Source organism: Candoia aspera, chromosome 1 (assembly GCF_035149785.1).
Source record: "Candoia aspera isolate rCanAsp1 chromosome 1, rCanAsp1.hap2, whole genome shotgun sequence".
NCBI lineage: Eukaryota > Metazoa > Chordata > Lepidosauria > Squamata > Boidae > Candoia > Candoia aspera.
Window position 1 is genome coordinate 228,860,629 of NC_086153.1, and position 26,648 is coordinate 228,887,276.

At 46.2% G+C, this 26,648-nt stretch overlaps 1 protein-coding gene across 2 annotated transcripts in view; it reads right to left on the reverse strand.

The window, feature by feature from the left end:
• RAB15 (RAB15, member RAS oncogene family) overlaps positions 1 to 26,648 on the reverse strand; it is a 53,062-nt gene that overhangs the window by 14,041 nt on the left and 12,373 nt on the right. For both annotated transcript variants that reach the window (XM_063288973.1, XM_063288974.1), the window contains exons 2-5: positions 5,474 to 5,534; positions 2,515 to 2,575; positions 778 to 855; positions 25 to 114 (exon numbers count right to left, since the gene is read on the reverse strand). In XM_063288973.1, the coding sequence (XP_063145043.1) occupies positions 25 to 114; positions 778 to 855; positions 2,515 to 2,575; positions 5,474 to 5,534 (290 nt within the window). The remainder of the gene's footprint in view (positions 1 to 24; positions 115 to 777; positions 856 to 2,514; positions 2,576 to 5,473; positions 5,535 to 26,648) is intronic.

Here is a 26,648-nt window from a genome sequence, read left to right on the forward strand (position 1 = left end):
ACCCACCCTATTGGTGATTTTTACCTGGAGGCCTTGCTCTCGGCCCACTTGCCTCTTCTCCTCCTCATCTGCTTTATTCCCAATGAGGATCTTCTGGACGCCATCTGGAGCATACTGGAAAGGATGTGAGAATCTTTAGTCCTTTCCTATGTGCACAGCTGAGTAAGAGCTGAGCTGAAAAGAATTACCCGTTTTTATTTATTGCCATTCCTGTGCTTTGCATACAGAGAAGAATAAGCACAGGAGCAGTTACTTTTATCTCTCAGGATTAAAAAAGCACCATCTGATATATTCTTTATCCCATAAGCATTTCAACTTGTCTTGTAAGGAATGGGCTTCAAAGACCCAAAATATAATTGAGCCGCCAGAAAATTAGCCAGAAACATGAGCTCCGAGATCTAATTCCCTGCACCACGCCCCGTATCATTTCCTTCATCCCAAACAGATTAAATTTTCCCTTAAATTCGCTCAGAAGGCAGCAAATTATTTCAGTGAAGGGGGAGCAGAATATAAAAGGTATCCCAAGTTAACATCTACAGTTCACTGGTTTAGTTCAACCAAGTGAGAATTACGTGGCCAATCCTGGGGGAAAGAGGAAAATGTATTACCAGCTATGCCTCGCATGCCTTTTAAGGGTGATCAAGGCTTCTTCAGTGACAAGTCAGAATGTCCCTCTGTGCAGAAGCAGGAGAGCCACTGGGCCACCGCATCCCCTCTAATGCTTCAGCCAACCTCCTCCAGTAAATTTGCAAAAGGCAAGGAAATGCTTTTGCTTACCTCATCCACATCACTGGCCCATTTCATTATGTGCTGATATGAACGCTCACTGCTAATGTCGTAAACCAAAAATATCCCCTGGAAAGAGAACCAGGTAAGGGAGCAAAAGAAATGTGGGCATCACACAAGTGAAAAGGAGAAGGGGCCTTTACTCAGAGGGAAACAGATTTGTTATTAGGTCATGCCCTATTATTCTTCCCAGGAAAGGAGCACAAGAAAGCATTTGGGAAATGATGCATTTAATGTAGATGGTAATTGCTTTGTAATTTATGCACTGATGGTTTTAAATGGTCAGTTTTATTATAAACCACCCAGAGTCCCCCTTTTTGGGGGGAGATGGGCAGTGATAGACATTTGAATAATAAATAAATAAATATATAAACAGAGCCAGTTTGGTGCAGTGATTAAGGCGCCGGACTAGAAACTAGGAAACTGGGAGTTCTAGTCCTGCCTTAGGCACGAAGCCAGCTGGGTGGCCTTAGGCCAGTCCCTCTCTCTCAGCCCTAGGAAGCAGGCAAGGGCAAACCACTTCTGAAAATCTTGCCAAGAAAACTGCAGGGACTCGTCCAGGCAGTTGCCAGGAGTCAACAATGACTTGAAGACTTGCATGCATGCATGTGCGTGCGTGTGCGTGTGCGCACGCACACACGCACACACACACACACTTAATGTTGTCTGGCTGTCCTTTCAATACATTAGAATAGAAATGCAGGAAGATACTTATCTGTGTACAGCATTAGGGACTGGACAGGGTAGCGAAAGGGTCATTGATACGTATTTCTCAAGGCCAGTGTGGCATCTCCCAAACCCTCCCCAGACTCTCTCAGACTCTCTCCTAACATTCTAAAAGTATACACGCTGTTAGTTTCCAGTGAGGAAAAATAAAAACTAGTCAGGCTGGCTAGAGAAATCCCTGCAGCCTGTTGTGAGGCTACCCTGGCACTCCAGAGGCATTACACTGGAGGGGAGGGGGAAGACCACAGAGCTGGAGGGCAGGCAGTGGGGAGTTCCCAGCACAGGGAAACTCTGTCTCAGAATTGCACAATGAAAATGTAAAGGCTGGGGTGTAGTGCCAATCCAAACAGGTTTTTCTGTTTCTGGTTTTTATAGCTTTTGTTTTATTGCTTGCATGTTTTGTTTCTATCCTTGGGTTGTGAGCTGCCCAGAGTTGGTTTAAGATGGGCAGCCATATAAAAGTTTTAAATAAACAATAAACACATCCAAAGTAGTGCAAAGCCCCAGGTGGAAAGGTCTCTCTCTCCCTTTGGAAGAATGAATCACAAAGCAGGAAGGAGCCTGGGAAGCCATCCCATCCAACCCCTTGCTCCATGCAGGTGATCCAGAACTACAGGCTCCTACAGTTGTCCAGCCAGGAAGGACAGAAGCAGCCATACTGTTCTCACCTCTGTGAGGACAGTTTTCACCAAACAGAATGAAGGACGAGTGCTTCTCCCAAACTCGATAGATGCTTGTCTATCCTCTTCCTGTCTCCTGATTTCATTTGCTACATTTAACCCTGGGATCTTTTCTTCGTCCCAAAGCTGACTATTGTCAGCCTTTCTCATAAGATAATTCCCAGATCATCCAGTCAGGTCATCCCCCCTGCATTTCAAAAAAATCTGGTTGGATTTATGTTGGCAAACATTATGAACAGAGAAATTACACTGCAATACTGCAGCAGTTTTTTACCACAGAATACTGTATTTTCATCTCTACTTTTAGCCAAAAGTGTTATACCTGGGCACGCCTGTAGTACTGTTTAGTGATTGTTTGGTATCGCTCCTGACCTGCAGTATCCCTGGAACAGAAGCAGATGTTATTATGGAAAGTGGAAACCTCACTTTTCATTGGTAATGCAATTTATGGTATGAGGTCAAATCCAGCATCCCACTGATAGAAAACTCAACCTCAAAACTTCCCACAGGTTTCAGGAACAACAGCTCAGCAAAGTTAGGAATAATGCTTTATTTATGGCATTTATATGCTGTTCTAAGCTGGTATGCAAGAAAAATTAAAAAGGAAAAGATCTATAACAGCAGTAAAAGCATTAAAATATTCAAGCACTGTATATAAACCTAGTAGTGGCACATTATTAAAGGCCAAATTAAAGAGATGCTCTGAGCTCTTTTCTGAAACTCTGAGATAATGGGGACCAGTTCCATAACGGAAGGAAGCAATGTAGTGGAAGAAGGTTGGTTTCAGAGATGCCACTGTATGTTTTAAAACTCCAGGGAACAAAGAGAGAAAAACTGAAAGGAAGCACCAGATGGAAGGCATGTTATCTGGACAAAGCTTCATGAATGCATCCTGCCCTACCCACCTCAAAGTCTTCTCAAAAGTGAAAAATCTGTATGCATACAGCTTTATGTAACTTCTTCAGTTTTCAGATTCTAAAAGACGAATGTTCTTGAGAAACCAATAGGCTTGAAAAGCAGAGAGAAGGATACTATAAGTACCTATAGAGGGGCAATGGTGCTGGCCCAAGGACTGAGCAAGTTGGGACCCAATCCAGGCCAAGACTGGAAACACTGGGAGGCCAGGGGCCAGCTGTCCCCACCAAGTGGAGGGAGGGGGAGGGATATGCAGACTGCCAGAGTAGCTTGAAGTACAATTCAGGCAAAGAGAAATAATGAGCTATAGGCATAATTTGGCCACTCTGGTCCTAAGTCTGTTTGAGATGCTGGTGATGTAGTTCTAAGCTTTAATTTTCAAATATCAATGGCCAGAATCTTATTTATTTATTTATTTATTTCAATTTCCACAGCCACTCATCTCAAATATATGACTCTGGAAGGCTCACAGCAATTTATAAACACTATAAAAAACAAAAACAATATAAAAACAAAGTTATAACAATTATATAAAAACCATATGATGATTTAATGGGGGCATTACGGAGGGGTGGAGAAGAACTGAAATGAAAGCGTAAACAAACAAACCAGCCAATGCCAACCTTCTGTGTACTGTGTCAAATACATTTGGTGCTTATTTCAGAATAGGATGACACTACTATGTACACTTATTAGGGAGTAAGGGGTTGATGTTCCTGGGTAAACGTGCTTCAAAATTGCACTGTAAGAATAGGTTCTTTTAAATGCCTCCTGTTTACCATACATTGCCCATCCATGGAAAAAAATGTTCATGGATGTGTGCAGCACAAAAGACTGAGTGTCATACAATGCAAATTATATTCATGAGCCATTCCAACTTTGCTTAACAGGGTCACATGGATAAATGTAAACTTATTGCCATCATACCATAAAAAGTGCTTAAAATATCTACATTTAAACATGGAAGTCCTTGCCTACATTGCATATATAGTACTGTACACGAAAAGGAAGAGAGAAGGGGACAGGGAAGGAAAATAAAGTAAATTAATACATTAGCGAGTCTTAAGTGACACTGGTTAAATAGATAACTGGACCAAACAGCAATTGCCACAGGTGAACCGATGGTCTGCCTGTTACCTCACCCCCTTCTCTGAATTGTGTGAAATTAGAGATCAGGCATGATTTCCAACTGTATTCCTTCTTCATCCTGCCAGCAGAGGCCACGCACATTCACTTGCACAGCAGCATAAAGACAGTAAAGGGCAGTGGAAGAGTCCAAACAGCTGGTGCATACTGATTATCTTTCTGCTTTTACAGCCTTTCTTATATCTGATCTGGACTCTGGCCCAAAACTGGCCACAGCTAATAATTTACAAGGTGTAACTTCCCTGCCAATGCATCTGAGAACAAACTGTAGACCAGGTTTCAGTTTGAGAAGCATGTGTGACTTGGCTGCCCCCTGCTGGATAGCTTTAAATTTATTCCTATAAAAAACAATAATAGAAAATAAATGCCCCTTTCATGTCATAAATGAACGAGGCATCCACGTTTCATTTTAACAGGACATTACTCATTGCCTCTTCTCTTTAAGCTGTCAATACCTGCAATTTGCATTAGGAAAAAGGCACAGCCAAGTCCCAATTTGAACTGGGGCCACTGTGGGATCAAAGGATTTAAGTCCCCCAGTCCCATGGTCAGGAGATTTCCTCTTGCATCCCTCAGAACATCATGAGAAGAGAAGGTAGAAGGGAAGCTAAGGAGAACCCTCTTCCCAGATGGGATGGAGAGGATGTGGCAGAGAAGAAGTGCAGCAAGGTCTGTCTGCCCCATCAGCTTTGGCTCTGGCCCAACCTAGCACAGGCTTTCAGCCCCAGTATTCTGCTACCCTCTGCCATAGAATTGATCTTCCAACCATACAGCAATGGCATAACAGCTGAGCTCTCACCATAAACACCCAGTAAAAGCATGATGATATGAACTGTGTCATGAAGCCATAGTGGAAATAATGGGAATGATGTGGTTTGTGTCAGTTGCATCATCACATACAGCACATTAGCTGCAGAATGATGTCATGACATGTGTGATATCACTTGCTCCACTGCAGATACCTATGCCTATCACCAAGGAAGATCTGACTTTTATAGAACCTCTTTACTTGAAGGTGTTCAACACAGAATATTAATTCCTTACTGCTAGTAGTCATTTAAAACGCTCATGATTTGCAAAGTGCTTTACACTTGTATGCATATGATACTTTCTAACTATCTTTTAAGTTATATCACAGTCACTCATTTTATGCTGAAATGTATAAGTTGTTTAAGATCACTCAATTAATCCATAACAAACATAATACCTGGATCACTTACCAGATCTGTATTCGGACCTTAATTCCATCTACTTCTATAGTCTTCATTTTAAAATCAACTCCTATGAACAATAAAATAAAATTACATGAAGTGCAAATGATGATCCTAGCAATTATCCAATATATTTTGCTGTATGAAGTTAAATTATGCTTAGAATGTTAAAGCAGAGACATACATCAAGTCCTGTAAGGGTCTGTGTGTCTGTCAAACCCTGCAAGTCTGGCAAACCCAGGATCAAGAACTACCTGGATTTTTGAAAAGATCTTTATTGCCAGTAGGGTAAAGTAACAGAATCTTAAAAGCTTGTCAAAGTAATTCCCCAGATCAACTTATACCTAGTGCAATCACGACAGAGTTATTCCTTCTCCCTCCCTGGACTAAGATTTTTTTTTTCTATAATGGTCCAATTCCCTCCTGTAAAGATTTTGCTCCTTCATCCATATTTCCAGTTCTTTTAGACATTCTAATACAATACAACTGGTATTCCGCTCAATATTTTTTCTCTTTTCACTAACCTCTTGCTTAAGCACAAGAAGTTGACCTACTTGCATACAAAACTAATCCCATACTGTATTTATATTCAAACATACAGACATACAGTTTAAGTCAACATTGAGATGATGCAATCTATCCATTTTCTGCTGAAATTCTTCCTAGTTACAACATGCTGATCGATCTATCTTTGGTCTTCTTAGCACTTGAAATATCTGTGAGTATTCCATAATATCTCTGTAGCAGAGCCAATCTTCAGCAAAGGATTGTTACCTTGTCGTGGTGCTGGAGCTTGAGCACCTCAATGATGCCATGAGCTAAACCGTGAAGGGCCACCCAAGACGGGAAGGTCATGACAGAGAGGTCAGACTAAATACGATCCCTGGGGAAGGTAATGGCAACCCACCCCAGTATTCTTGCCGTGAAAACTAAATGGATCAGTACAACCAGAGATATGTTGGTATACCATTGGAAGATGAGACCCCCAGGTCGGAAGATGGTCAAAATGCTACTGGGGAGGAACAGAGGATGAGTTCAACTAGCCCCAGACGTGATGACGCAGCTAGCTCATCACCGAAAGGACGGCTAGCGGCCAACGGTGCTGGTGGTGAACGGCGATTCCGATGTTCTAAGGATCAACGCACCATTGGAACCTGGAATGTAAGATCTATGAGCCAGGGCAAATTGGATGTGGTTATTGGTGAGATGTCAAGATTAAAGATAGACATTTTGGGCGTCAGTGAACTGAAATGGACTGGAATGGGCCACTTCACATCAAATGACCACCAGATCTACTACTGTGGACAAGAGGACCACAGAAGAAATGGAGTAGCCTTCATAATTAATAGTAAAGTGGCTAAAGCAGTGCTTGGATACAATCCAAAAAACGATAGAATGATCTCAATTCGAATTCAGGGCAAGCCATCTAACATCACAGTGATCCAAATATACGCCCCAACACAGATGCTGAAGAAGCTGAAGTAGAGCAGTTCTATGAGGATCTGCAGCACCTACTGGACAACACGCCTAAAAGAGACGTTATTTTCATCACAGGAGACTGGAATGCTAAGGTGGGCAGTCAGTTGACATCTGGAATTACAGGTAAGCATGGCCTGGGAGAACAAAACCAAGCAGGACATAGGCTGATAGAATTTTGCCAAGACAACTCACTCTGCATAACAAACACTCTCTTCCAACAACCTAAGAGACGGCTTTATACGTGGACTTCACCAGATGGACAACACCGAAATCAGATTGACTACATCCGTTGCAGCCAAAGGTGGCGGACATCTATACAGTCGGTAAAAACAAGACCTGGAGCTGACTGTAGTTCAGATCATGAACTTCTTCTTGCACAATTTAGGATCAGACTAAAGAGATTAGGGAAGACCCACAGATCAGCTAGATATGAGCTCACTAATATTCCTAAGGAATATGCAGTGGAGGTGAAGAATCGATTTAAGGGACTGGACTTAGTAGATAGGGTCCTGGAAGAACTATGGACAGAAGTTCGCAACATTGTTCAGGAGGCAGCAACAAAATACATCCCAAAGAAAGAGAAAACCAAGAAGGCAAAATGTGTCTGCTGAAATGCTAGAAGTAGCCCAAGAAGGAAAGCAAAAGGCAACAGTGATAGGGGGGGATATGCCCAATTAAATGCAATATTCCAGAGGTTAGCCAGAAGAGATAAGAAATTATTTTTAAACAAGCAATGCGCGGAAGTGGAAGAAGACAATAGAATAGGAAGGACAAGAGACCTCTTCCAGAAAATTAGAAACATCGGAGGTAAATTCCAGGCCAAAATGGGTATGATCAAAAACAAAGATGGCAAGGACCTAACAGAAGAAGAAGAGATCAAGAAAAGGTGGCAAGAATATACAGAAGACCTGTATAGGAAGGATAACAATATCGGGGATAGCTTTGACGGTGTGGTCAGTGAGCTAGAGCCAGACATCCTGAAGAGTGAGATTGAATGGGCCTTAAGAAGCATTGCTAATAACAAGGCAGCAGGAGACGACGGCATCCCAGCTGAACTGTTCAAAATCTTGCAAGATGATGCTGTCAAGGTAATGCATGCTATATGCCAGCAAACTTGGAAAACACAAGAATGGCCATCAGACTGGAAAAAATCAACTTATATCCCCATACCAAAAAAGGGAAACACTAAAGAATGTTCAAACTATCGAACAGTGGCACTCATTTCACATGCCAGTAAGGTAATGCTCAAGATCCTGCAAGGGAGACTTCAGCAATTCATGGAGCGAGAATTGCCAGATGTACAAGCTGGGTTTAGAAAAGGCAGAGGAACTAGGGACCAAATTGCCAATATCAGCTGGATAATGGAAAAAGCCAGGGAGTTTCAGAAAAACATCTATTTCTGTTTTATTGACTATTCTAAAGCCTTTGACTGTGTGAACCATAACAAATTGTGGCAAGTTCTTAGCGGTATGGGGATACCAAGTCATCTTGTATGCCTCCTGAAGAATCTGTATAATGACCAAGTAGCAACAGTAAGAACAGACCACGGAACAACGGACTGGTTTAAGATTGGGAAAGGAGTATGGCAGGGTTGTATACTCTCACCCTACCTATTCAACTTGTACGCAGAACACATCATGCGATGTGCTGGGCTTGAGGAATTCAAGGCTGGAGTTAAAATCTCTGGAAGAAACATTAACAATCTCAGATATGCAGATGATACCACTCTGATGGCTGAAAATGAAGAGGAACTGAGGAGCCTTATGATGAAGGTGAAAGAAGAAAGTGCAAAAGCTGGCTTGCAGCTAAACCTCAAAAAAACCAAGATTATGGCAACCAGCTTGATTGATAACTGGCAAATAGAGGGAGAAAATGTAGAAGCAGTGAAAGACTTTGTATTTCTAGGTGTGAAGATTACTGCAGATGCTGACTGCAGTCAGGAAATCAGAAGACACTTAATCCTTGGGAGAAGAGCAATGACCAATCTCGATAAAATAGTTAAGAGCAGAGACATCACACTGACAACAAAGGTCCGCATAGTTAAAGCAATGGTGTTCCCCGTAGTAACATATGGCTGTGAGAGCTGGACCATAAGGAAGGCTGAGAGAAGGAAGATTGATGCTTTGGAACTGTGGTGTTGGAGAAAAATTCTGAGAGTGCCTTGGACTGCAAGAAGATCAAACCAGTCCATCCTCCAGGAAATAAAGCCAGACTGCTCACTTGAGGGAATGATATTAAAGGCAAAACTGAAATACTTTGGCCACATAATGAGAAGACAGGACACCTTGGAGAAGATGCTGATGCTAGGGAGAGTGGAGGGCAAAAGGAAGAGGGGCCGACCAAGGGCAAGGTGGATGGATGATATTCTAGAGGTGACGGACTCGTCCCTGGGGAAGCTGGGGGTGTTGACGACTGACAGGAAGCTCTGGCGTGGGTTGGTCCATGAAGTCACGAAGAGTCGGAAGCGACTAAGCAAATAAACAACAAGCAGACCCAATAATTCAGTCAACTAAAGTTGAAGTTCTCATAAGCAATAACTGATGAGAAAAGACTGTATCCCATGTTACTCTTCAGGGATTCTTTGGCATTGATCCCATCAATCTCTGTCAAAGAACCTGGGTCCCACAAGAAACAGAAAGGCATGAAAATGTTAAGTGTCTTAACATTCTCCTAAGGGACTACTCAAATACAAACAAGCAGTATCAAGAAAATAATAATGGATGGTGCAGAAGTTCAGTTGGTGCTCCCTCTTTGTTTCTAAATTGTTAAGCATATAAACCAGCAGGATATAAATCTCTCCTATTGAATTTTTACCTGGCAGGCAGCTTCTAAAGTCACCCAGGAAAAGATAAATTCTCAATAAACATTTATGGAGTGCTCAAAAGTGCCCTACAGGATGGGAAAGGACATTTGGGGTTGCTGTTTCTTACAAGGCTTGCCTGGCCAAGCTAGGTCTCTCCTCCCTCTGTGGAGGTTAGGAAAGGTGAAGCACAACTGGACAGATGTGGCACCCTGCCAAATTGCTACGCAAGATGGAGGAGCATCTCTCATCTTTTCTGGTGACTTCAATGCTTTCAGAGTTGCTTTAACTTTAATGAATTGATTCCTTAAAGCAATGGCATCTTTTTTTTTCAGGCATGTTGCCAAACTCTACTTGAGACCTGTATCTTCTTTTGCTTGGCAGTGCAAATAGCAGAAGTGTGGGACTCCTGAAGGAAAGGAACTTTATTCGTAACCCTTTAAATGACCTTCATGCTAGCTGTAGCATAAGAAACTGTACGGCAGTTAAACCCAGAAAGAGAACCATAAAGCCACAAGACTTTAACATTCTAAGTAGAGTAGGAGACAGGCTCATGAGTGCTTTGCCAGGTTAAATCATGGTATGTCCCGTCAAAGTGGTCAAAATCTCTGGAAGCCTCTGCAGCATTAAGCAAGATGAACCCATGGTGTGACTTGGGTAAAGCAACTTCAGGTATCTACCCACATCCTTTAACTTGTAATAACTAGATACTGAATTGAAAGAAGCAATAGAATTCAAGTTACCATAAAATGACCAGTTCTGGCTGACTAGGCTAAATAATAGCTACACTCTTCAGAAGAAACTTCCTGATTCAAGATTAAATATATTGTCTTCTTAGGAGATCATACAGCTCTTTGACAGTGACTCACATATTGCATTCAGTTCACCAGGTACAAAGTGTTTTGTACTCCAGAAGTCTTATTCTGCAAACTTTCTACAGTTGCACAAATGACATTTTCATTATCAGGGTACAAGTGAGGATTCTGGGCTTATATCACTGAGTAGGAGAACAAGACCATTTTGTAAATGGCTGATTATGGAACAAATTGTACCTGCAAGAATGGACAGTTCTTACTGCAAAACTATTCATGCCTACAGCTACTTGGCTAAAGTTGTTTGCGGTCAGAGTTTTACTTTCTAACCAATCCTGGGAGCAGAACAGGCTTTTCAAGAGAGGCAGCACACCTGTAATTTCACCCCCCGCGACTCTGCTAATCTTCCATCCCAGCAACTCAGAAAAATAGATAAGTGGGGCCTGAAAGTCTAGCCAGGCAATAATCTCTGCTTCCTCAGTGGAAAAACTGCACTATGTATGTTTTCTTCCAACAGAGATATCCATCTCCAAGCTGGAGCCCTCCAAATGGACTGAACTCCAATTCTCATAATGCTGATCCAATATGATGTTTGACTATTCTGGCTCCATTGTGGGAGTTAAAGTTCAGTTCACCTAATGGTGATCAGTGTTAGGAAGCTACTATATAGAGAGACCCTCAATGTAAGAAAAAATGTGGATACTATTATGAACAAGCTGGCAAGAGTTCATTTTGCTGCAAGCCTACAAAAGCAAATTCAGAGTACATCTTTCCATCCTGGTTAAATAGCTTTTAACAAAGAAAGAACAATGAATGAGACAAGACCCCACACATATCAGAATGTCTCATGGCAGTTTAAAGACTAACACAGTTATTATGGTATCATTTTTTTGCGGACTACAGTCTATCATTAGGGGAAGTGGCACATTTATTACTGCTATTGCTATAAAATTTTACAATAGCAGCTTAGACAAATCCTTGGTGAATTTAGAATGACATCTTCTACCATACAAAAGAAGATTCTACAAAATATGATTATGTGTGTGCAACACTAGGGGGAAAGCAAAGCAAAGCAAAGCAAAGCAAAGCAAAGCAAAGCAAAGCAAAGCAAAGCAAGGCAGCCATATTTGTTTCCAAGCAAGAAGAGAAAACAGGTAACTAACCCACTGTGATAGTCGCAAAATTTTCTGGTTTATGATTGGCATGACCAAAAGAAGCTGCCTTTTTCATTGTAGGATTAGCACTTAATTCGTATCAATTTGCTGCTCCACAGATGCATGTTGTGGCATACCCTCATTGTTGTGGGGGCCCCTTTCTTTTCTTTCTTCAAAATAAAGCATAGCCCCATGAACCCAGGGATAAACACTAAAGGACATACTGTTTTTGCTGCCATCACCAAACCTTTTCTTGGTGTGGGAATTCTTTTGTTTTTCTCTTCTCTTTCTCTCTGAGCTGACGTGACCCGTGACTCGGTAGAATGTGGGGAAGAAATGGAAGAGCAGAGTCACTTTGTTAATGTTTAAAGAAAGGAAGAATTAAATGAACTTTTATTAAATAGCTTAGAATTGGCTATAAACAGGCTGCTTTAATCTTACAACAATCTATAGTCTGCCATTCCTTGCTTTCCCGGACACTAAATATATGCTCGTAAACCTGTCACTCTGACAGATGGGGAGTTCCTTAGGGCTATGACTCTCAGCTTCCCTGAGACTTGTCCTTCCACCCACACCTCCCAAGTCGCTCTCGCCTCGGTTCCTCAGTGTTTCTATAGGGTTTGTTCTTGAATTATAGCAGTGGCTGAAATGTCTTGGGTTATGGTTTCCTAGCTTTCTTTAGTAAATACGATTTATAAGTTCTTAGATTCTTGTGAGCTTGCCTTAGTGGTTCTAGTCCTGCCTGTTGAGTGAACACAACTGCTGCCTCTGATAGCGGCCATCATGACCATTAGCTACTTATGAATTTAGTTGCTTTTTCAGTGGTATCGTTTTTAAAAATGAGCACAATGAGAATTACATCCAACATTATTTAAAATATGGTTCTACCGTATTTTTTCAAGAAAATCATTAGACCAGGGCCACATATGCCTTACGAATGCAGAAATCTCCAAACTTTTTTACACTGTAAATCCAACTCAATCAAATGTAGTTTTTGTCCTAGTCTACTGCAGTTCTGGATTATGTCTAAAGGGGGTGGAGATAGGTTAGGGTAGAAATAGGTTCTTTTTATGGTGGGAGTTGAACATACTGGGGATTCCAGATGGCACTTGGGACAACACTCGTTAAGATGAATGTGTGTATGTGTAGGAGGGATTAGATTAATTTTACTTTTGGTAGGGCTAGGTTTTACATCTGTGAATAGTGGGTGGGTGAGTGGTGATCATGGCCACAGAAATGTGGCTCTGGGAATAGCTGAAGAAGAATGAGGTGTAATGGTTGCCTATTCTAGAACACTATCAGACTCATGAGCAGGAATTCAAAGATATGATTTATTAAAGAATAGTATGCAGGATCACAGAGAAAGCTGAGAATGATGAAAGCGCGCCAAATTCAAACTAAAAACCCTCGGTGCAAGTGAAATCCCTCCCCCCGTAGAATCTTCTCAAGTTCACAATCCCAGGTGCTCCTAATGGTTTCTGATGGTCTGTGGGAAACGGCCTTGAACAGATAACATAACCCAAACACATTCCATAGTAATGAATTCAGATACAGAGCTTGGTACAAGGTTTCACAGCAGCTCCCTCCCAAACAGAAACGTGCATCAGCGCCATGGCATGTGAAACGTTACAATGTATAAACTACATTGAAACAGTGAACATGACATACTGCCCCCCAAAAGAAAGAACACGTTAAGCAGCAGGCTTCAAAGGGTAAGCAAGGTGGAAACGGCGAACTAAATCAGGAGCATTAACATGGCGGGCAGACACCCATTCAGGATGAGGAAAGTGTTTCCATCAGACCAGATACTGAAGGGTGCCTTAAAGCTTGCGAGAATCAATGATATCCTTGACTTCAAAGTGTTGTTGGCCGTCAATCATGATTGGAGCAGGAAGAGGAGGTTGAGGATGCCAGTGTGAGGAGTGGTGCATAGGCTTGAGCAAGCTGCAATGGAAAACAGGGTGCACGCATTTCAAATTGTGAGGCAGGTCCAATTTAACAGTAACTGGATTGATAAGATCAACAATAGGGAAAGGACCAATGAACTTGGGAGCAAGTTTTTTAGAGGGTTGTGGTGACTTGATAAATTTAGTAGATAGATACACCTGATCCCCAACCTTGAAGTCGTGTTGTAAGGAACGAAGCTTATTGGCTTGGAACTTGTAAGCAGCTTGGGCATCAGCCAAAGCTTGTTGAACCACCGGCCAGGAATCAGACAGCTTAACAGCCAAGTCAGACGCAGAACATGTTTGGGAAGGGGGCTGTGGCAGTTCAGGGATGGGAACAAAGTCGTGACCAGAAACCACACGAAAAGGGGTTTGTCCGGTACTTTGATGGACAGCATTGTTGTAAGCCCCTTCAGCAAAAGGTAATAACTCTACCCAATCGTCCTGATGGTAGTTAATGTATGCTCTAAGAAACTGTTCAAGAGTGGAGTTTAAAATCTCAGTAGAACCGTCAGTCTCAAGATGGGAAGAAGTGGACAGCGCTTGTTTGGTGCCAATCAATTTTAAAAATGATTTCCAAAACTGGGAAGTAAACTGTGTCCCGCAGTCACTGACCAAACGGGAGGGGCTACCGTGGAGGCGGTAGATGTGGAGGAGAAATAGGCGTGCCAATTGTGGGGCTGACGGGATGGATGCACATGGAATGAAATGCGCTTGTTTGGAGAAAAAATCTTTTATAACACAAATTACAGTTTTCTTCTGACTGGGAGGAAGATCCACAATAAAATCCATAGAAATCTTGTCCCAGGGACGGGACGGGCTGGCCACTGGCTGTAGAAGCGCCTGTGGTTTCTCCTCCTTTTGTTTTGACATGGCACAAACAGGACAGGAAGCAACACAGTCTTTTACATCACGTCTCAAGGTTGGCCACCAAAATTGACGACGAACCAAATGCAAGGTTTTGACAAAACCAAAGTGTCCAGCAAGTTTATCATCATGGGAACGCTGCAAAACATCAGCTCTTAAAGTTTCAGGCACATAAAGGTGGTGTTCCACCCACGCCAGACCATTTTCAAAAGAAACATTGTCTCTATTAGCTTGCAACCAAGTGTCAGATTTCAGTGCCTGGAGAAAGTCCTTCTGTAACTGACAAGGAACTTGCACTTTCCACTTCCCAGACTGGGCTGGGGGTGGGGTTGCCTGCGCACGGGTCCGGCTCTGAGTGACAGCAACCAAGCGCAGTTGTGGGTCAGTGAGAACAGTCCCAACCACATCTGCCCCCTGGTCAAAATCCTGAGGTAAATGCAACAAAGCTTCGGCTTCCAAATTCCTGTGATCAGTCCAAACCTCGAAAGGGCATTTAGCGCCTTCAAGGAGGTGACGCCAGGCTTCCAAAGCGGCTTTTACAGCAAACGCCTCCTTTTCCCAAATATGCCAACGGTGTTCGGTTTCAGAAAATTTCCTGGACAGATAAGCTCAGGGTTTTAAGTGATTTTCAGAATCTCTCTGTAACAAAATAGTCCCAACTGAGGAGTCAGAAGCATCAACTTGGACCACAAAGGGGCGTTCGGGATCGGGGTGCTGTAGAATAGGCTCAGCAGTGAAAAGGGATTTCAGTTTTTTGAACGCTGCCTGGCATTCAGGCGTCCAATTCAGCACTGCTCCAGGGTGTTTTACCTTGTGTGTCTCCCCCAAGTCCTTGGTACGGAGTAAATCAGTGAGGGGCAAGGCAATCTCAGCGAACCCCTGGATAAATTGGCGATAATAATTACTGAACCCTAGGAAACTTTGCAATTGCCTCCGGGTGCGGGTACGTTCCCAACTTAAAATCGCCTGAATTTTTGCAGGGTCCATTTCAATGCCCTCGTCAGACACCCGATAGCCCAGATAGTCAAGTTGGGTCTTGTGAAATTCACATTTGGAAAGTTTGGCATAGAGTTTGGCATCTCTAAGCTTGTGTAATACCTGTTTGAGAAGGCATTTGTGTTCCTCCTTGGTTTCAGTGTAAATGAGAACATCATCTAACTAAACCAGGACCCCTTTAAACAAATGAGCATGTAAAATTTCATTAATCAACTGCATGAAGACCCCAGGTGCCCCTGCTAACCCAAAAGGAAGGACTTTGTACTGAAATGAACCCAGTGGGCAATTAAAAGCAGTTTTCTACTCATCCCCAGCTCGTATGCGGATGCGGAAATAGGCTTCGCGAAGATTGAGCTTGGAGAAAATCTTGCCCTTTGACAAATGAGCTAACATGTCCTTCATGAGCGGAAGAGGGTACTTGTTGAGAATTGAGATGGAATTTAACCCTCGATAGTCCATACAGAGTCGAAGTGTGCCATCTTTCTTTTCCTGGAATAGCACAGGGGCCCCAACTGGGGAATTAGCAGGTTCAATAAATCCCCTTGACAGATTTTTGTCAATAAAGTCCCTTAATGCCTCAAGCTCCTTCTGAGTCATTGGATAAATTTTTGGCTTGGGCAATTGAGCATTGGGAACCAACTCTATGCACAGTCAGTTTTCTGGTGGGGGGGGGGGTAGCTGATCTGCTTCCATTTCCCCAAATACATCTGCAAAGTCTTGGTATCGATCCAGCAAGCCTTCTAAATGTGCCAAGTTAGGGCACGGCGTGGCGATCGCAGCCCTTCCAACCCCTGCACGTGAAGTTCTCTCCGCTGTAGGAGTGTCCTAACAGTCAGGAATCATGCTGAGACGAGGAATAGGTCTCTAGTGTTTATTACTGCTACATAAGACAGAAAATCCTAACAAACTGAAGAAGTGTGGGAAAACCCAGACATATAAACCCCAAAAGGTGGGTCTGATCTGTGTCTCTTTGAATGGCTGCTTAATTCCTCAGTACTACACATGCGTTTCCCCCCCTGGATAGAGGCCCCCTCCTGCTCGCCATCAGTACTCATGACAAGGAGTTTGGTAAAAGCCATCTTTAAAAGTCACAGTTCTGTGTTCCCAGTTTATATACGGGCTTCGATAGGTCAACCAGGGGATCCCCAGAATTACCAAGGGATTGCCAACAGGTGCTACAACGAATTTCAAAGTCTCATGGTGGCTGCCCATTTGCATTGCGACAGTTCCAGTGAAATGGGTTGCTGCCCCCCCCCCACCGTTGAACCATCCAACTATGTGAAGATCAAAGGCTGCTGGAGGGGAAAGCTAGGCAGGTCCAAAGCAGCAACCAGATCAGGGTAAGTTAAACACTTGGAACACCCAGAGTCAACTAAAGCCCAGACCTCTGCAGTTTTCGTGCAGGAGCCCAATTTCACTTTTACTGCTAAAGTGGGACAGTCAGCACTCACCATAGCATCTTCGCGCCCATCCTCCTCCACCTGCCCACAGGCACTCTTCATGGCAGGTGGCTGGCGTTTCCCGCTGGCTCCTTAGTGTCATCTTCAGCCTCTTCCGAGAAGTAGAATACTTCCCCAGCGTCGGCTGCACCCTTGGCTGCTGTCATCCGCAGCGAGGGGGGGCGATTTGGCCGGCAGCTTCCCCACTCGATCTCCAGCCTTGGCTTTTGGGCAATCAGCTGCTCTATGCCCTTCCTTTCCACATCGGAGACACTGACCCCTCGCGTAGCGCCGATCTCTCTCCTCATCCCAGGCTCTATAGCTTGGCCAGGCAGCAGTCGCAGCACTTCAGGGTCCCCTCATGGTGGCGGGTGGTCTTTCAGATCTTCTAGCTTGCATGAAGGTATGTTGATGTCATGTTCGCCGTTTCAATGTCTTTGATACATCGTAACGTTTCGCATGTCATTAGCTGGATGTGTGTTTCATCTTTCTCGGGTGGATGGGAGTAGTTATCTTTTGGCTTTGCTTTGGAATGTATTTACATTATCTACTGCGCTCAAGGTTACTTTCCCAGGCTAGCAACTCTGACGATTGCTAGCACCTGTGCCGGGCGGGGCTGTTACGAGGGAGGCGGGATACGTTTGCACCAAGGGTTTAAGTTTGTATTTGGCGCGCTTTTGCTCATTCTCAGCTTTCTCTGTATTTGCCTTTAGTTCCTTAATAAATCAGAATTCATAAAGCAGCCTCTTGTGAGTCTGAGTATTTGGGCTAGGGCAATCATTACATAAAGCTGAGAATCTAAGATCCTAACTCCGCTGGCCCCTGTCCAGGAAAAGACAAGTTGTCTAACCCTGTGAGGGAGAGCGCCAGCGATGACCGAACCCGACATCGTGAGGATGGAGGAAGGGGAACCGGACTCGACCGTGAGGCGGCCTGACCGAACGTCCCAGGGAGGGGAGCTGTCTGCCATCCTAGAAGAGGCGAGCTCCGAGTCGGAGGGTGAAGCCGAGGGTCTGAAAACCGCCCCGGAGACTACCGTAAATTCTCCGGGCGAGCTGGTCACCTGGGATGAGACCCAAGGGGATGCCACGGTGGCGGGGGGCCCATCCTGGAGGCAGAGATACCCATTATCCCCCAACGTGGTGCAGGTGCAGCCAACGGAGGGCTCACCCACTCCGGATCGGATCCGAGTGCTGGAGTCAAAAATGGACTCGTTAGAAGCTATCCTGAAACAGCTGAGCTTAGATGTGACCTCGTTGCAGGAAGTCCGGGAAGAGTCAAGCCAACGGTATTCAACCCCTTCGTCCCATGTGCAGTCCCCGGAGCAGCGACGGCCAGTGCGGAGACGCGAAGGGGACCAGTCGGTCCAGATGGAAATCGCATCGCCAGGGCGACCGCCCCGGGCCCCCGCGCCGCCGCGAGCCAGGGAAGCACAAACCCCTGCAGCACCGGCGGCGGGGCGCAGCCCGGCGGGAGGCGGGATGAGAGACTTCCCGGTCAAGTTTGATGGGGACCCAACCAAACTCTCATTTTTCTTGACGAATGCTAAAGCCTACATGGAGGAATGGGGGTCGCTTTTCCAATCGGAAAAGGCAAAGATCATTACCATTGCCACCAAACTGAAGGGGAAGGCGGCAGACTGGTATGTCCAGATGTGCCAGTCGGAAGCGCCTGAACTGGAAAAATTCGATGAGTTCCTCTGGGCATTGAAACAACACTTCGAGGATCCATTGGCGAAAGAGAGGGCAAAGCGAGCCCTGAAGGAACTTAAGCAGGGGTTCAGATCCGTGGCGGATTATGCCTTGGAGTTTAAAGCGCTGGCTGGGAAGGTGGATGACTGGTCCCAAGCCACCATTATTATCGAGCTATTCAAGGATGGCCTGAATACAGAGGTGCTGCGCTGGTCCTTGGGGAGGGACGACCCATATACGCTGTACGAATGGATCCTGCTGGCGGGGAGGGCTGAACATGCCCATGAGATCTTCGCCCATCGAAAGACCGCCAAATCGGGGCGGGAGGTGAAGCCCAGCCACCCATCGAGCACCGGGGGAAAACCAGGACAACGACCCTGGGACCAGGAGCGAGAGAAGCGGTATGCGAAAGGCCTGTGTCTGAGATGTGGTAAAGAGGGGCATCGAGTGGCGGCGTGCCCGAAGGCAAAGGGAGAGGAACGGCTTGGAAAACCGCCGGCGAAGTCCCCTGCCTTGCCGAGGAAGCAGAAAGCCGCGGTGGCTGAAACCGAGGGAGACGATGCGATGTTCTACGAGGAGGAGGGTGAGCCCGAAATCCTGCAGCCGGCGGGAAACGCCAGCCACCTGCTTTAAAGGGCGCCGCAGGGCAGGTGGTGGAAGAAGGGCGCGAGCCTTCATCGGTGAGTGGTAGTTACCGCATTCTCACGGTGAAATTGAAGTTGGGCTCCCAAACCAAGACTGTAGAGGTATGGGCCATGATTGATTCGGGGTGTTCCCGGTGTCTAATGCACCCCGATGTGGTAGCGGCTTTGGAGCTACCTACTTTCCCTTTACAGCGACCCATCGCCTTTACACAGCTGGATGGGTCCATGGCAGGGGGCAAACCGGTCACCCAGTTCACAGGGCGGGTAGCTTTGCAGCTGGGCAGCCATCGGGAAGATTTGTCCTTCGTCGTGGCTCCAGTAGGTGGTCCCTTGGTGGTGTTGGGGGTGCCCTGGTTGGTGCAGCAAAACCCCCAAATCAACTGGGTTTACCGGACTATCACGTTTAGGGATGGGTTCTACCAAGCGACTGAGGGGAAGGGTGCCCCAGAGGAGATGGTGGGGGTTGCGGCAGCTGCGACTCCGCATTGCCCGGCCCCTCCTCTGGAAGGCTTGCCGGCGGATTACCGGACTTTTGCTGATGTGTTCGGCGAAAAGGAAGCTGACCAGTTGCCTCCCCATAGAAAGACGGACTGTGCCATCGAGCTGCTCCCCAACACCCAATTGCCCAAGCCAAAGATTTATTCCATGACACAAAAGGAGTTGACTTTGCTGAGAGACTTTGTGGACAAAAATTTGGCGCGCGGATTCATCGAGCTGGCGAATTCACCGGTGGGGGCGCCAGTTCTATTTCGCCCAAAAAAGGATGGGACATTGAGACTTTGTACCGATTTCCGCGGATTAAATGCCGTCTCAATTTCCAACAAATATCCCTTGCCATTGATCAAAGACATGTTGTCACATCTGGCTAAGGGAAAGATCTTCTCTAAACTTGATTTAAGAGAAGCATACTATCGTGTACGAATCAAGGAGGGGGATGAGTGGAAAACCGCATTCAATTGCCCGTTGGGAGCCTTCCAATATAAAGTGTTACCTTTTGGGTTGGCTGGGGCCCCTGGGGTATTTATGCAATTGATCAATGAAGTACTGCATGAACATCTGTTTAAAGGGGTATTGGTGTATTTGGATGATGTACTGATTTATACTGAAACCATGGAAGAGCATGTGGCTCTGGTAAAAAGGGTACTGAGTAAACTCAGATCAGCAGAATTGTATGCCAAACTGTCTAAATGTGCATTTCACCAGACCCAAATTGACTACTTGGGATATAGAATTTCAGATAAAGGCATCGAAATGGACCCTGCCAAGGTGCAGGCTATCATAGACTGGGAAAGCCCCCGCACCCGCAGGCAACTTCAAAGTTTCCTGGGGTTCAGCAACTACTACAGATTGTTCATAAGGGGGTTCGCTGAAATTGCCTTGCCACTCACCGAACTGCTTCGAACCAAGGGTGTGGGAGATACTCGGAGAGTAAGAAATCCAGGGGCGCTGTTGCGCTGGACGCCTGCTTGTCAAACGGCGTTCGAGCGGCTAAAAGCAGCTTTTGTCAAAGAGCCCATTTTACAACATCCTGATCCCTCAAAACCTTTTGTGGTGCAGGCGGATGCCTCCGATTATTCCATTGGGGCATTGTTGATGCAGCAAGACGGCACAGGGTGCCTCAAGCCATGTGCCTACTTGTCCCGCAAGTTCTCTGAGACTGAGAGACGTTGGCATGTATGGGAAAAGGAGGCATTTGCAGTAAAAGCCGCATTAGAAGCCTGGCGGCATCTGTTGGAGGGGGCTAATCATCCCTTTGAAGTATGGACTGATCACAAAAACTTAGAGGCTCTTAGTACCCCTCGAAAACCGAGCCCCAAACAGGTTCGGTGGGCTCAATTTTTCAACCGCTTCAATTTTCAGTTGAAATTTATTCCGGGGAAAAGGAATTTCTTGGCTGATGCGTTGTCCAGGCAACCTCAGGACTCCGGGGCAGCGCCAGAAGTGGTCAGCACCCTGTGGACAGCGCCCCAATTGGGTATGCAGGCTGTGACGCGTAGCCAAACACGCGCGCAGCAGCCTCCCACTGCGGACGCCGCCCAGCCGAACGCTTTGTCAATTCCCTCCCAGTTGCAACAAAAGTTTCTAAAAGAACTGAAAACGGATACTTGGTTGCTTGCGAATAAAGACAATGTTACTTTCGACCGAGGCTTCGCTTGGAAATCTAATCGCCTCTATGTCCCTGAAAGCCTCAGAAAAGACGTGTTACTACGTTCACACGATGACAAACTGGCAGGTCACTTCGGGTTTGTCAAAACCTTGCACCTGGTTCGGAGACAGTTTTGGTGGCCCACATTACGTAAGGATGTTAAAGACTACATTGCCTCCTGCACTGTTTGTGCCATGTCTAAACGCAAGGTGGGCAAACCCCAGGGACTGTTGCAGCCGGTGGCTGCTCCTGCTTGCCCCTGGGATGAAATCTCCATGGACTTTATTGTTGAGCTACCACCCAGTCAACGCAAAACTGTCATTTGGGTGGTCAAAGACTATTTTTCAAAACAAGCTCACTTCATCCCTTGCGTGTCCATTCCGTTGGCACGTCAGTTGGCCCGCCTATTTCTTGTACACGTGTACAGGCTACACGGATGTCCCTCACGTTTGATTTCGGACAGGGGCACACAATTTACTTCACAATTTTGGCAGGCATTCCTTAAATTGTTAGGCACGAAGCAAGCCCTGTCCACGGCTTGGCATCCTCAAACGGACGGGGCCACTGAGGCTTTAAATTCTACGCTGGAGCAATACCTCCGAGCTTTTGTGAATTACCAACAGGACAACTGGGTAGACCTCCTCCCTTTTGCTGAAGTTGCATATAACAATGCAGTGCATCAAAGCACTGGCCAAACCCCATTTCGTGTGGCCCAAGGCAGAGACTTTGTCCCTATCCCTGATCTACCGCAACCTACCGGCGGATCGGCCACTCCGGATAATTGGGCAACGCAATTGGCAGACTCCTGGCCAATGATTCAAAAGGCACTAGCTGATGCACAATTGGATTATAAACAGTACGCTGATCGGAAGCGGGCTCCTCAGCCGGCATTTCAAGTAGGGGACTCGGTTTACCTTTCCACCAAGTTCATAAAGTCCTCACAACCTTCCAAGAAACTGGCTCCTAAATTTGTGGGTCCTTTCCCAATTACCGCTCAAATTAACCCTGTGACTTTTAAACTTGACTTGCCTCATAACCTCAAACGCTTACACCCTGTTTTTCATTGCAGTTTGCTCAAACCGACTATTCCTTCTGACCGCTGGCACCGCCAACCTCCACCTCCAACCCCCATCATGATTGACGGTCAGCAACACTTTGAAGTTAAAGAAATTTTGGACTCTAGACGCCTTCGCAATACTCTCCAATACTTAGTTCGCTGGAAACATTTTCCTCATCCTGAGTGGGTCGCTGCACCAGATGTGGCTTCCCCTGTTCTAGTTGCCCGTTTCCACTCAGCCTATCCCGCTAAACCAGGTCCCTGAGGGTATTTTTAGGGGGGCGGTATGTCATGTTCGCCGTTTCAATGTCTTTGATACATCGTAACGTTTCGCATGTCATTAGCTGGATGCGTGTTTCATCTTTCTCGGGTGGATGGGAGTAGTTATCTTTTGGCTTTGCTTTGGAATGTATTTACATTATCTACTGCGCTCAAGGTTACTTTCCCAGGCTAGCAACTCTGACGATTGCTAGCACCTGTGCCGGGCGGGGCTGTTACGAGGGAGGCGGGATACGTTTGCACCAAGGGTTTAAGTTTGTATTTGGCGCGCTTTTGCTCATTCTCAGCTTTCTCTGTATTTGCCTTTAGTTCCTTAATAAATCAGAATTCATAAAGCAGCCTCTTGTGAGTCTGAGTATTTGGGCTAGGGCAATCATTACAGCTGAGCGTGCTCAGCCTTGCCTGCCAGACAGATCCATTCGTACAATGACTCTGGGTCGTCTCTACACAACGCCCACCGTAGGATGTCCCAGTTGAGTCCCTCTTTAAACCGTTCTATTAAGGTTGAGTGAGACCAGTTGGGGATTTTCCCAGCAAGAGCCTTAAACTCTAGGGTGTAATCAGCTACCGACATTTGGCCCTGGGTAAGATCCTTCAGCGCCTTCTTAGCTCTTGCCTTGGCCAGAGGATCCTCAAAATGCAGCTTTAATGCCCACATGAAATCATCGAAATAATCAAGTGCAGGGGAGTTAGCATCACTTAATTGAACATACCAGTCAGCTGCTCGACCCTTCAACTTGGTGGCATACTTCGGAAGGGAAGTATGCTCCAAACTGCCTCATGTAACTTTTAGCATTAGTTAAAAAGAAAGATAACTTTGTTGGATCCTCATCAAACTTGACAGAAAAGTCTCTCACCCCCACTCCGGTTGGAGCGGAATCGGCAGCTATTTGAGTGGTTGGGCCCCAGGTCACAGTAGCTTTCCCTCTTTGGGGTGGGGACACTGGTGATCGAGCCCTGTGGGGTGGAGATTCATCCCGGAGCCGTCTCCGGCCCTGCTCCACCGGCGGTCTGGATGGGAGGATGGGGGATGGTTGCGGGAAGCTGGGATCTCCTCCGCGCCTCCCCTGCCCCCTCCCCAATGACAGAGACAGGTTTCTTAGCATGTACTCCATCAATTCTATTTTGGCCTCCGTCACTCTTAGCCTCTCAGGGGTTTGAGATTCCTCCCTCCCTCGCGTGTTCGGCTGTCTCTCTGTTGACACCGTAGTAGATTCTATGTCTGGGGTCAGCGGGAACCGATACTTCCAGGACGCCCGGGACGTCCCTGGCTGGGGTTCTCCCACTTCATTCCAGGTGATCAACTCTGCGGGCGATTCGCTGGGTGCCGGTTGCTCTGGTTCTCCCACATCGTCAGATTCCTCCACCTCAGGACTGGAACTTGATTCATCCCAGAAATCTGAAGGTTCTGGGGTGAGGCTCAGTTCTCTGCTCTTGACCATCGACTCGGGCATCAAGCTAGCCGTCTCCTCAAGTCCCCCGGTCGTGAGCTTGGACTCGACCATCGTTAACTATTTTCCCTCGCAAGAAACTAATCTTGGTAGGAGCTAACGGTACAACTTTGGTGATTCTCAGCTTTATGTAATGGTTGCCTATTCTAAAACACCATCAGACTCATGAGTAGGAATTCAAAGATATCTGATTTATTAAAGAATAGTATGCAGGATCACAGAGAAAGCTGAGAATGATGAAAGCGCGCCAAATTCAAACTAAAAACCCTCGGTGCAAGTGAAATCCCTCCCCCTGTAGAATCTTCTCAAGTTCACAATCCCAGGTGCTCCTAATGGTTTCTGATGGTCTGTGGGAAACGGCCTTGAACAGATAACATAACCCAAACACATTCCATAGTAATGAATTCAGATACAGAGCTTGGTACAAGGTTTCACAGCAGCGTGAAACGTGCATCAGCGCCATGGCATGTGAAACGTTACAATGTATAAACTACACTGAAACAGTGAACATGACATGAGGTAGCGTTGGATAAGAGAAAGGAAATGAAGGAAAGGAAGGAAGGAAGGAAGTAGAAGAGACAGTGGAAGGAAGAACTGGTCTATGTGATGGACAGGTGTCTAGAAACTGGGAAGAGGTGAAGGTGACAAGTGAAGAGCAATGGAGAGGAAGAGTTCCAGCATTGCTATGGCCCATCTGGTGTGAGACCTTGGAGCTGTAGATGCCATTGCAGAGCTGCTCCATGGAAAGTCAATGGCAAGAGGTTGGCCTTGGTGGGATAGAGCTTTGGAGGGCTGGAAGGCTTCTATATTGTCATGTTTCCCATTTCAATGTTCTGTTAACATTGTAACGTTTCACATGTCAAGTCATTTTCCGTGTCCATTCGCTTCGCTCGTTCGGGGTTTTTCCATTCCTGCGCTCCCCTTTGTTTTGGATCTTTGGAATGTATGTTTGGGTTTGCAATCCTGTTCAAGGTTACTTTCCCAGGCGTGTGTAACGGTTCCTAGCACCTGGGAGGGGGCGCGTACTGACGGGTGCTTGGGGCGGGACTGGATTGAAGGCAAGGCTTTTTAAGTTTGTATTTGGCGCGCTATTGCTCATTCTCAGCTTTCTCTGTATTTGCATACTATTCCTTTAAAAAATCAGTTATCTTTAAGCCCGAGCTTGTGAGACTGAGTATTTGGGATTAGGCAACCATTACATAAAGCTGAGAATCATTTAAGTACTTCCCGCTAGCCCCATCCAAAGTTGGGTAGAGAGGAGCGCTAGCGATGATCGAACCTCCGCTTCGCGAGAGTGAGGGGAGCGAAGAAGAGCCGGACTCGACGAAGACTCTGGTAGCTCCAACTTCAAGAGCGCAAAGAGCCGCACGTCGGGAGAGGCGAGATGCTCAACTGGATGAGCTATTGTCAGCGGTGCAGGGTGCCACGGGGGGTGTACTCCAACCCCAGCCCGAAGTGGGAGCAGCACAGGGGAGGGGATCTCCACAGCCTTCCTGGGAACCCGAAATCCCCTTATCCCCGAGGGTGGTGGTAACCAACAGACCCCTAGAAGAGCCGGTCACCCCTGCCCGCATGAAAGCCAAAGAGGACAAGATGGAAATGATAGTGACCCTCATCAAAGATGCCACTAAAAGTTCGGGGTCGCTACAGGAAGACTGGGAAGAGGAACCTCTCAGCTGTTTCCCCCCCGACGGAGTTCCCTGTCATTCAGGGGAAGAAGCAAGACTCGAGCTCCCCGGACCGTGGGGGGAAGGGAGTCAAGGGCGTCCTGAGATCGGCCACCACTGGCGGCTCGACGCACGCTGTTGTTTGCGGAGCCACCACAGCCGGTGGAGCCGGTAAGAACCTTCCCACCTTTTGGGGTAAAGTTTGATGGGGACCCTACCACACTTTCCTTCTTCATTACCAATGCTAGACATTATATGGAAGATTGGGGCCGAAATTTCCGCTCTGAACAAGGAAAGATTAATTTCATTGCCAATAAGCTGAAGGGGAGGGCAGCTGACTGGTACGTAACGCTGTGCCAAGCTGAAGCCACCGAGTTAGAGGACTTTGATGAGTTTCTGTGGGCACTGAAACAGCACTTTGAAGACCCATTAGCCCAGGAGAGAGTGAAGAACGCCCTAAGAAAACTCTACCAAGGGACCCTCTCTGTCGCAGACTACGCTTTAGAATTTAAAGCCCTGGTGGGGAAGGTGGAAGACTGGTCCCAGTCGACTTTGGTGGAGATGTTCAAGCAAGGACTGGAGACGGAAATCTTCCGTTGGGCTTTGGGCAGGGACGATCCCAAAACGTTATACGGCTGGATACAGTTGGCAGGCAGTGCGGAAAGCGCCCTACAAATGTATGCCCAGAGTAAGGAGATGAGACAGACCCGAGCCGCGAAGGGGGCTCGTGCCGTTGGATTTTCGAGTCGCCCTAAG